At 46.4% G+C, this 12,119-nt stretch overlaps 1 protein-coding gene across 1 annotated transcript; it reads left to right on the top strand.

Moving 5' to 3' along the window:
* The first annotated feature begins 9,196 nt into the window (after nt 1–9,196).
* On the top strand, nt 9,197–10,141 carry LOC144798209 (olfactory receptor 1G1-like). Its single transcript, XM_078668955.1, has one exon. The coding sequence runs from the start codon at nt 9,197–9,199 to the stop codon at nt 10,139–10,141; it is 945 nt and encodes a 314-aa protein (XP_078525081.1).
* Nucleotides 10,142–12,119: the final 1,978 nt, after the last annotated feature.

Here is a 12,119-nt window from a genome sequence, read left to right as displayed (position 1 = left end):
GTATCCAAACAAGCGTTTTTTTATATAAAAATACTGTGGCTGTGAACAAATTATTTTTGATGAACTTATGATTTCACTCAGAGACCAGGGTCCTCACTGTTTGGTTCTAGCCCACTAGGAAATGTATTTACCTTACCTAATTAATGGAGTTCTGTAGGCAATGTCATATGATTTGAAAAAAACAAAACCTAGGCTGTCCTTAAAAGTGTTTCTTGCACAATTGTAATTCTAATTTATTTTTGTGTAAAAGAAATACATTCCCACTGCCAGCAGTTGGGGAGCAAACATTCCACCACCCAAGAACCTAGTCACCACTGGCACAATTTGCATCAAATGACCCACACTTCTCCAAAGTGAACCTTCTCATAGCAGTGAAACCATATTTCTACTCAATGGAGGAACTGTGATAGAATTCCATCAAAGGTAGATTAGGGTACCGAGGAGCTTGAGGGCTTGCAGCGGAAGGATTTCACAGAGTCATTTCTAATTTTAATTCTAATAGCTTTTTCATTGTGCAAATATGGACCCCTGCTGGTAGCAGTTTGCTTTACAGAATTGCAACGTGCCGAGGAGTAAAAGCAAAGGTAATATATTCACTACAAGTTCACTAACAACCAGATAGCAAGGTTATATCATTGATAACAAAATAATGTTACCATTAATCCACAGCAAAACCAGGCAGAGTTGAGAAGCAAGGGGGTAATGGTGGGTATTGCATGGAGGAACGTGTTAGAAAGCCAGAGGTAGTTAGTCATGAATGCAACTGAGAAGAGTAGAGTCATGTAATCTAGAGAGTAATGTGTTCCTAGCCAATTTTGAGTTTCCATTAATGTTGTGTTCAGCGAAATGAAGTCTTCTGGGGAGGAGACTTTGAGGTATAGCTGGGTCTCAACCAATCAATCAATCAGGGTTGGTAAAATGCAGTTACTGACCCGCGAGCGTTTCAAGGCACTGCGGGGCGGCATCTAAGTTGAGTGCTTGGGTCATCCAAAGAGCCAGGTCTTGAGGTCCTTCCTGAACTGAAGCAGTGTAGGGACTTGCCAGAGGTGGAGGAGAAGGTCGTTCCAGGCCTTGGCTGTGAGGTAGGAGAAGGTCTTTCCTCCCGTTCTGGTCTTGTAGATGCATGGGATGGTGGTTAGATAGAGGCCAGCTGATTGGAGGTTTCTCTTGGGTACGAGGAAGGAAAGGCGGTTGTTTAGATATGCTGGCCCGATGTTGTGGAGGGCCTTGTATGCATGAGTGAGGAGCTTGAAGGTTATTCTTCTTTCATTGGGGAGCCAGTGGTGATTGCGGAGGTATTGGGTGATGATGTTATAACAGGGGATGTCTAGGATCAGTCTGGCTGCAGCTTTCTGGACAGTCTGGAGATTGCAAAGTAGTTTCTTGTTGATTCCGGCATAGAGGGTGTTGCCGTAATCCAGTCTGCTACTAATGAGGGCGTGCGTAACCGTTTTTCTGGATTCATATGGGATCCGTACAAATGTTTTTCGGGGTGTGCTTAGGGTGATGAAGCAGGCCTAGGATACGGCGTTGATCTGGTGGTTCATTGTGAGTGATGAGTCAAGTATAATGCCATCATTTTGTGCGTGGTCTGTCAAGGTAAGGGGGTTTCCAAGGGCAGGGGACGACCAGGTGTAATCCTATGTGGAGGGGGTGGAGCCAAGAATTAGGATTTCTGTTTCCTCAGAGCTGAGTTTCAGGCAGCGCTTCTTCATCAAGGTGACGATGGCTTTCATCCCTTCTTGGAAGTTGTGCCTGGTGATGTTGGGTTCTTTGGTGAGGGAGAGGATGAGCTGGGTGTTGTTGGCATAGGAGACGATGTTGAGCCCATGATTTCTGACAATGGTTTTGAGTGGGTCTATGTAGATGTTGAAGAGGTTGGGGCTGAGGGCGGATCCCTGGGGCACTCCACATCTGGTCTCTGTTGTTTCCGAGAGGTAGGGTGTGAGTCTGTCTCTATGGGTTCTGCCTGTGAGAAATTAGCATACCCAGTCAAGGGCCTTTCCGGAGATGGAGTCCGGTGTCGTGGAGTCCGGTGGCTAGTGTGCCGTGGGAGATGGTGTCGAAGGCAGCTGAGAGGTCCAGTAAGATGAGGGCTACTGTTTGGCCCTGGTTGAGGAGGGAGTGGATGTCGTTGGTGGCAGCGAGTCGAGCATACTCTGTGCTGTGGTTTTTGCAGGATACGAATTAGGAGATAACCAGGATGTTGTTGGCTTCGGTGAAGTTTGCTAGATGGGTGTTGAAAGCCTTGTTGATGACCATGGCTGCGAATGGAAGCAAGGAGATGGGCCTAATATTCTTGAGGTTCATTGGGTCTGCTGAGGGTTTCTTCAGAAGTGGGATTGAATTCAGCTTGTATTCAGTCATCATGGAATGTGGCAGCTTCGAGGGAGCAGTTGATTATCCGGCATAGTTGGGTTTGATGGACGTGGAGGCTCTCTGGAAGATGTGGGGTAGACTGGGGTCTGAGGGTGCTCTGTAGGTGATGTTGTTTATGGTCTCTACTAGGGTGTCTTCTATCATTAGCAGGGTCCAAGTGAGCAGGGTCTGTTGGGTGGCATTTCTGGGAGTGGGAGCTGGGGAGTTGCAGAGGTCTTGGTTGTCCAAGTTGTCATATATCATCCTAATCTTGAGGTGAAAAAAAGTGCTGAGTCTGTTGCAGAGGTCTTAGGAGAGAGGGACGTCAGTTGTTTCAGTGTTGGGTTTGGCAAATTTCTTGACGATGGAGAAGAGTTCTTTGGTGTTGTGGGTGTTGGTGAGGATTCTTTCTTGGAGGAATAACGTCTTTAAGGATGTGATGAGTTGGTGGTGTGCTGTGGTGGCTGCTCTGTAGGTGGTGCATGTTTCTGGGTACTGTTTTTTCTCCACATTTTTTGAGTCGTCGGCAGGAGCACTTGGATTCCTGGAGCGCAGGAGTGAACCAGCTTGCTTTCTTGATATGTCAGTGGCTTTCTTGAGGGGTATGAGTGTGTCTGTGCAGTTCATGATCCTGCTGTGGAGGTTGCATGCAGAGGTCTTAGCATCTGGTCTCAATGGTACGGGGGTGCTGATGAGGGTGGGTGTGATTTTGTTATAGGTTCTACGCGGAGGCGGTAGGCATGCTTGTGTATGGTGGCTTTTGAAGAAGAAGTGTATGCAGGGGCAGTCTGTCCAGAGGAGTTCCATGGTGTGGCCTTAGGAGACGATGTTTCCTTCTACGAAGATGGGGTCAAGTGTGCGTCCCGCTGTGTGCATGGAGGTGGTGACCAGTTGCATCATTCCTATGTCTATGTTAGTGAGGTTCTCTAGGAGGGTGGTAGTGTTTGGAGCATCGTGGTTGTCTAGGTGGAAGTTTAGATCTCGGAATAGGATGTAGTCAGTGGAGGCGATGGCATGGGGTGCGATGAGGTTGGCGGTGTTGTCAGTAAAAGGAGCATGGGGCCAGGTGGCCTGCAGATGAGAGTTCTGCGAAGAGTCGTTTTAGGGTTGGTGTGGATCTGGAAGTGGAAATGTTCAATGAAGGTCGAAGAGTCGTCCAGGCTGGTAGTTGTCATGCGGAGGGTGCTTTTGTGAACAAAGGTGATGCCTCCTCCTGGGCAGGCAGGTGCAGTCTTTCGACAGGACCTTGTATTTGTCGAGAATAGTGGTTGCCGTTGGTCCAGATATTGGTGAGGAAGGAGACATTGGGCGAATGGGTATGGAGGAGGTCCCAGATTTCTATGGCGTGATTTTGTAGGGAGAACACATTGAAGAGGATGTAGTTGAGTGGTTTGGGAGCCGTGAAGTTCGATAGGCTGGAGGCTGCTTCTAGGATCCGAAGGTGGGGGAAGGTGCAGCGTCAGTATCTACAGGAGAACAGGGCTTGGGCGTTGCTTGGTGTTGAAAGCTGGCAGATATTGCTGCATCAGTGGTTGAGAGCATGGAGGGTTCTGGAGTCATAGCTGAAGTGGGTTGGAGGATCAGGGTCCCTGGTGCTAGTCGGGTTGCAGACTGGCTCAGATGGGCTTGCCTTTGAGGCACCAGCGAAACTCCTCCTGACTGCGTCAGCTGCTCAGCCGTACATTGTCCGCAATTAAATATGGTGTGGGGGGTAGACAGCTTGGAGGCAGGAGCAAGAAGGACACATTGGAGGAGAGAAAGGCTGAGGGGACAGCAGCAGAACAGAGAAACCACAAGATAGAAAAGAGAGATGAGAGAGAAAAAGAAGTGAGAAAAGAGAGCAAAGATAGAAAAGAGAAAAGAAGGCACAGATAAATAAGCCAAGGGGGCAGAACAGCAGAAGAGCAGAGTGCTCTCCCACTGGACCCCCAGGGATGAGGTGCAGGCAGGAGCCTGCGTGTGGAGGAGGGCCCCGAACACCAAGCAAACAAAGAGCACCGGGGGTCAGAGGATAGCACTAGTGGAGGAGCTATTCAGGGGTAGAGTAGTCACTCTGACCAGGTCAGTGGTCTTGCTCTTTTTGCCACGCAGTGGGTGCAATTAAGTAGGGGTTGGGAGCATGACAGTTAGGTGGGATGTGGGAGCCGGAAGGAAACACTGGAGGGGGGAGGGGTCTTGGGGGCAGCAGCGGTGGAGAGAAAGTGAAAGGTAGAAAAGAGAGAAAAAGAAGAGGGAAAGAGAAAAGAGGGCACAGGGAAAAAAGCCAAGAGAGGCAGAACAGCAGAAGAGCAGAATTATCTCCCACTGGACCACCAGGGATGAGGTACAGGCAGAAGCTGTTGGGTGGAGGAGTGCCTTTAACATAAGTAAATAGGTTGAAGAGGGTGGGCAAAAGAGATGATCCCTGTGGTAGCCCCAGTGTGATCGACATAGATTGAAATAGAGGGAGATTAAGCTTGACTCTTTGTGATCAGTTTAGGAAGTAGGAGGAAAACCATTAAAGGACTGGACCTGTAGGAAGAGCCGAAGATGTGTTGATCTATCTCTAAAAAAGAGTTAAAAATACATCTGTTGACTCATTTACAGGTGAGGAGGCACAATATTAATTGTAAACTTTCAACAGTCAGATCATATCATGCTGTCCCGAGTATAAAAACGATCAATGCGAATTCGAACTATCTATCATTTGTTACAAATCTTCAACATAGATCTTAATGAGATTTTGCTTCAATGATATCCCCTTGATCTTATGTCTTCCATCTAAAACCTACATGATGCCCGACCTTCCACTCTGTCCTTGTGCCAAGTGATCTATTCAGAATGATCTACATTTTTTGTTTTTCTGCAAATTCTATGGTGATGAAAGAAAAACGATTCATTGTCCGCCTTATTCGCCGAATGAACTTCAAACAATGTTGTGTGGCCTTATATTATCTCCAGTTACTGTCTTACTCTTTTACATGCTTCTCTTTGGCCTCATTCTTTTTATCTACTTTGAGAAAAAGGAGATCATATTGTCATTTTGATACTTAAAGTGCAAATTAAGCCGTTGAATTGTGCAATATTTTTGTGTACTTTTATCAATTAATGTCTCCTCCTAATTAATGAACAACTTTTTAAACTCATTTTCACTCTTTTTATTAAACTTGTTTTAATACATCTAATTTTGTATTTGGAAATTGATGTACATGTGTTTGTAGAATACTTTTTATGCCATCATGGTGTTGGCGAAGTAAAGTTATTTCTGAGTGACTGACTGACTGGACCTGAAATGCCCATACGGTGTTACAACAGATCTAGTAGCTTTGCGTGCTTCACCATATCAAATGCCAATGAGAAGTCCAGGAAGACTAATAGACAGGCTTGGTTCTGGTCCAGCATTTTTAGTGCATCATCTACAATGTGTGTCATAGTAGATTCAGTGCTGTGCTCAGCATGGAAGCCCTATTGGAATTGGTCTTGTAAATGGAAATGATAGATATGGTTACAGAGTTGAATGTGAACACATTTTTCCAGGAGTTTGGCCAGGGTAGGGATATTGGAAATAGGTTGGAAGTTGTTGAGGTTAGTTTGGTCTGCTATTGTTGTTTTCATTATGGCAGTTACTTCTTCTGATTTCAGGCAGTCAGGGATGGAGCCTTGAAGGAGGGAATCATTCACAATCTTGGTCCAGATTGGGAGTAACATGGGTATGATCACCTTGAAGAATTTTGCGGGAAGAGGGTCATTTGTTTTAGTTGGAGTGGGGCGATTGAGTCAAGAGCAGATTCCATGGAGCGAGTGTAGTGATTTGTAAGATCAAAGGTATCAGATGGTTCTTCAGGGGGAGTCAAGATGTTGTGACTGAGCGAAGCCAGAGCATTCCTGTTGATGTTGTGCGTGTTCCTTTTCCAGATTTTGGGCTTGGATCATTGTGTTAAGATTTTTATCACGACTTCTGTGATGAGGAAGTGATGCGAGGGTGGTCGGTCCAATCACAGGGTAGGACAGATTCCATCTGCATTGAGTTGGGGATTGCAATGATAAGATATAAAGTTGATCCTTTGTTGTGAGTGGGCTTGTTGCAGAATCGAGTCAGGTTCAGGTCTGCAAGAAAGGTTTTAAAGCTGTTGACTGCAGGGTCATTCAGGTCATTCCAATGAAGATTTAAGTCTCAGAGGAAGACTTGAGGCAGTGTTGAGCAGCACTTGTTCCAATGGTTTTCATGATTTGTTCAATAAAATCTAGGTTGACATCTGGAGGGTGGTATATCAAGTGCATGAGTGTTGCATGAGAAATCAAGGCAGAGGTGTTCACAGGAAGGTAAGATAGGAGTTTGCATGTGAATGAGTGATAGGTTGAGGCTGTGTATGCAGGCAATGCCTCCCTCAGATCTATGTGGTCCATCCATTCTGGTAATACCATGGTTCAGGGGGACTAGAATGACCATGACAGGTGCAGAAGAGTCATTTAGCCAGGTTTCTGTTAAGATTAGGAGGTCAAGGTCATGTGCAAGGATCCAGCATGTTTTGGTGCATATGTACAGTGGATTCCCATGCATTTTAGTTGTGTTTTGTGGAGTGCTGAGTTAGAATGTGATAGGTTAATTCGTCTGATGTTATGAGTGTTGACAGCTCTATTGATGTGTGATAGACCTCCTGGAAGGTTGGTCATGAGGACCTAGATAGTTTGAGAGGTATTGTCAGATAGGAGAGCTTTACATCTAGTTGGCCGTGAAGGTGTGTTGGGGTTTGGTTATATTCTCAGAGTCCAGTACAATGGAAGGGTGGAGGAAGAGGACCGATTTGTATTGAGGTGCTTTTGGGTTGAGTAACAATTGCCTTGTGTCATTATTCCACCTCCAGTGATATCAGTCAGGGTTTTTAAAGCACAGCACTTAACCTGTGAGGGTCTCAAGACACTGCAGGGGGCTGCTGATCCATCTGAGTGCTGAGGTTAAGTCGAAGATCCAGGTCTTGAGATACTTCGTGGATTAGGTCAGCGCCTGGTATTGTTTGATGTGTAGAGAGGCAGGGTGTTCTGGGTCTTGATGGTGAGTTGTGAAAAGGATCTTCCACTGTCTTGTGGCTCTGAGAGACAGTGGCAAGAACCAGCTGGGTGCAGAGGAGGCGTTTGTTTGGTACATGGAATGAGAGGCAATAGTTCAGATATGATTGTCCTGCATCGTTGGTGGGCTTTGTAGGCATGCATGAGGAGCTTGACAGTGCTTCATTTGTGGAGTGGGAATCAGTGGCATCTTGGAGGTGTTCAGTGAAATGGCTGCAACGGGGGATGTCAAGGACCAGTCTGGCTGTGCCATTTTAGGTGTTCTGTAGATTCCTAAGGAGTTTCTGGGTGATGACGGCATAGAGTGCGTTGCGAAAGTCTAGTCTGCTGCCTATGAGTGTGTGCGTGATCGTTTGCCTGGATTCGGTTGGGATCCATCTGAAAGTCTTTAGAAGGAGGCAAAGCATCTGGAAGCAAGATGAGGACATGGCGCTGATCTGGCGGTTCATTGTGAGCAAGGGGTCCAGTATGATGCTGGGGTTTTGTGCATGGTCCATGGGGTTGGGAGCGGTTACCAATGCAGGGGTACACTAGGAGTAGCCCAAGCTGAAATGGTGGATCCTAGGATTAGGACTTTGATCTTGTCAAGCTGAGTTTGAGGAAACTGGTTTTCATCCAGGTGGCAACGGCCTTCATCCCACAGTGGAAGGTGTTTCTGGCGGTTGTGGGTTCATTTGTGAGTGAGAGGATCAGTTGGGTGTCATCGGCATAGGAGACAATGCTGAGTCTGTAATCCATGATGATGGCATTGAGAGGGGCCATGTAGACATTGAAGAGGGCGGGCTCAGAGAGGAGCCCTTGGGGACTCCACAACTGATCTCCAATGGTTTAGAGAGGAACTGAGGTAGTCTGACTTGCGATGTTCAACCCATGAGGAAGGAGTGGATCCAGTCCAGGGCCTTGTCGTGGATGCCGTCATCGTGGAGTCTCATGATTAGGATGTGGGGGAGATGGTGTTAAAGGTGGCCGAGAGGTCCAGAAGGATGAGGGCTGTGGTTTCGCCCCAGTCGAGGAAGGAGCGGTTGCATTGGTGGCAGTGAGAAGTGTGGTCTCGATACTGTGGTTGCTTCTGAAGCTGGATTGGGAGTTGTCCAGGGCTTGGTTTGCTTAGATGATATACAGTTTGTCTTAATAATAATGAAGAGAACCATATAGCTGAGTCTTGAGGATGGTGTAGGCTATTTTGGTGGTGGCATTTCCTGCATTGGAGGTAGGTATGCTGCTGCTTGCAGAGTGACCTTGAGAGGTGCAGGTTATGGATTTCCAAAGGCCTACCAGGAGTTTACCTCTGTCCAGAAAGGAACACCCTTGTGCTTGGACTGCTGTCCTAAAGTCTTTATCTGATAAATTCCCTGCAGAATTTGAAATGCTCAGGCGAGAGGAGTGAGCCTTGTGCTGCAGCAAAAATGTAAAGTGTGAATGGGGTTTTAACGCAGTTCCCTGTTATAATTTGTTAAGGTGAGGGGAATGTGGGGGAGAGTGTTCAACAAACTGATGTGCAGATACCATATGGTACTTGAGCACAGTGTTGCAACATCAAGACTAGAGATCTGGATGCAGATAAGGAGACTAATGACACATGCAGATCTTTGGACAGGATATCTCATCATTTATAGTTCAGTCACTCTGATTGTTCCTCTGTGCTCTATTTTGCTGGATGGAAATGACGTGAAGCATCCATGGTGATATCACTTGCATTCTCTCTGTTGATGTATGCACTGAACATTCAGCGATCACTATATACTTCTTCTCTGTTGATTTCTGATGCAGGTACGTGCGTCAAAGACGGACAATGTGGAATCGCACCACTGGCGAAGAATTCATCCTTATAGGGTTTTCCCTCCGCTCAGATGTTCAAGTCTACCTGTTTGCTGTTTTTCTGCTTCTCTACATTGTGGCAATGTCTGGAAACCTCATTGTTATCACAGTCATCACAACCACAAAGCAGCTCCACACCCCTATGTATTTCTTCCTGTCTGTTCTCTCCTTCCTTGACATTATCTCTGTCACCGTGACAGTCCCCAGAATGCTGAAGGATCTATGGACCCAGCAGAAGAAAATTGCTTTTCATGAGTGCTTTACCCAAGTATTCGCTATCCTTTGGCTGTCATTTTCGAATGCTTTTCTCCTCACTGTCATGTGCTATGATCGTTATACCGCCATCTGCTACCCATTAAATTACACAACTCTCATGAGCAGGCAGCTATGTATCAATATGATATCTCTTTCCTTGATGAGTGCTGCGCTGATCTCCTTTGTAAATGCCTTTCTTGTTGCCCAATTACCCTTTTGTGGACACAACAGGATTGACAATTTCCTTTGTGAATTTCCAGCCATGCAGAAGCTGGCCTGTGGGGACACCTTGACCAGTGAGATTGTGTTCTTCGGACTGGCTGGGGGTGCAGCATTGGCGACCTTCGTGATCATCCTCACCTCCTACATACACATTATTAGGGTGATCCTGGACATCCCTTCCACAGAGGGTAAGAGGAAGGTATTCTCCACCTGCTCTGCTCACCTCATAGTGATTTCCCTGTTCTACGGGACAGGGGCTGCAACTTACTTGACTCCTCCTAGAAGCAAAGAGCAGCCAGATAAGCTGGCATCACTGTTTTATACAGTTTTTGCCCCAATACTGAATCCAATTATTTATAGTCTAAGGAATGAAGATGTGAAACAGGTCCTTAGGAAAGCAATCCACAAGAAGGGCAGCTACTCAAAGGCTGTGCAGGGCTGACTTTGTTAGTCATAAGAAACCTCCACTACTTTTTTTAAAATGTGTGTTAGGTTGATGTTATTAAAAATTCATAGGTTTTTAAAGTTTGTTTTTGCATAATTACATTCTGCATTTATGTTAGCTGAGACAGCATTGGCATACCTTTGTAACTTACGTATTTTTCAGAATTACTGTATCCTGTTTTTCCAGAAGTCCCTGAATTACCTGATTATCTCTTTGGTTCATAGCACCAATATTTCACAAAATGTGAAGCAGAAATTTGAGAGTAAACACCACAAGTCTGGTAATTGAGATATTATTAAGTAAACACCTGTCAATCTTCCATGGTGAAAAAACAATGAGAGATGGCCTGAATCATTTGGGTTTGCCTAATAGCTGCCTCCCCAATCAACGTTGCAATTTGAATTTGTATCCTTATCCGTACCGTACCTTGGAAAAAATCAATATTCTTCCTCACTGCAGATCAATAGCTGAGTTGAACAACAGAGAATCTGTTGCACCAAGCCTCAGCATTAGATGTATAGGAGGAGGAACCTTAATCTACAAGTATCATTCCTCTTAACCACCTGATGGTCTCTTTGGTTTATAGCACCTATATTTGAAATATATGAATGTGGAGCAGGAATATTAGCACAATGTACTACAAGTCTGGTAATTAAGAAATTAGTACCCCAAGACCTTTCAGTTTCCCAAGCCTAAAAGATGATGAGAGATGGCCTGAGTCATTTGGGTTTGCCAAATATCTAGCTCCCCAGTCAATTCAGCATTTTTATTTTCATCCTTAGCCCTACCGTACCATGGAGATGAATCAATATTCTTCCATATTACAGATCGATAGTTGATTTCAACAACTCCACCTCAAAGCTCATCTCTGAATCTGTCACACCAAGCTCAAGCATTTGGGGTCATATTTATCAAAAAGCAACGCAGCACATCAAGTCACAATACGGCGCATTCCTGCATTTTCCCATCACAATGCGCTGCACAGCACCAACCCAGGCACTCTAGCACTAAGAGCAACTTCCTGCACAAAAACAATCCCCTGAGGCATTTTGCTCTTTTTGTGTTTGCTGTGGAAAGCAGCACACATGGAAGGAGGAAAGAACGAGGTGGAATAAAGATATTTCTCCTCATTACACCTCTCTTAGGAAGGCGTAGCATTTAGGCTCATTTCCAGATCTACCAGTAATGGTAATTCTGGTAATATGCCTATATTAGGCAGTAGATGGATTATGTAGCATGAATGGTGTATCCATAATTATGCATCAAATTCATCAATCAATCAAAGCATTTGTATAGCGCGCTACTCACCCGGAGGGTCTCAAGGCGCTTGGGGAGGGGGGGTCGGCTACTGCTCGAACAGCCAGGTCTTGAGCTGCTTCCTGAAGGTGAGGTGGTCCTGGGTCAGGCGGAGGTGGGTCGGGAGGGAGTTCCAGGTCTTGGCGGCGAGGTAGGAGAAGGACCTTCCCCCTGTGGTGGCTCTTCGGATGCGGGGGACGGCGGCGAGGGCGTGGCCGGTCGATCGAAGCTGTCGATTGGGAGCGTAGAAATTGAGGTGGCTGTTGAGGTATCCTGGGCCTTGGTTGTGCAGGGCTTTGTGTGCGTGGGTGAGGAGACGGAAGGTGATTCTCTTGTTGACCGGGAGCCAGTGCAGGTCTCTCAGGTGTCCGGAGATGTGGTTGCGACGGGGGATGTCCAGGATGAGTCTTGCTGAGGCGTTCTGGATCCGCTGGAGTCTCTTCTGGAGTTTGGCGGTGGTTCCGGCGTAGAGGGAGTTGCCGTAATCCAGTCGGCTGGTGACGAGGGCCTGGGTGACCGTCTTCCTGGTCTCGGTGGGGATCCATCGGAAGATCTTGCGTAGCATGCGTAGGATGTTGAAGCACGACGAGGAGACGGCGTTGACTTGTCTGGTCATGGAGAGGGAGGAGTCCAGGATGAAGCCCAGGTTGCGTGCGTGGTCTGTTGGTTTGGGTGCGCT

The sequence above is a fragment of the Lissotriton helveticus genome, chromosome 12 (genome assembly GCF_964261635.1).
Source record: "Lissotriton helveticus chromosome 12, aLisHel1.1, whole genome shotgun sequence".
Lineage (NCBI taxonomy): Eukaryota > Metazoa > Chordata > Amphibia > Caudata > Salamandridae > Lissotriton > Lissotriton helveticus.
This window is presented reverse-complemented; position numbering and strand designations above follow the sequence as displayed.

What these genes read in the sequence shown, in the direction of transcription:
- LOC144798209 (XM_078668955.1), top strand. Translation starts at nt 9,197, where the DNA reads ATGTGGAATCGCACCACTGGCGAAGAATTCATCCTTATAGGGTTTTCC.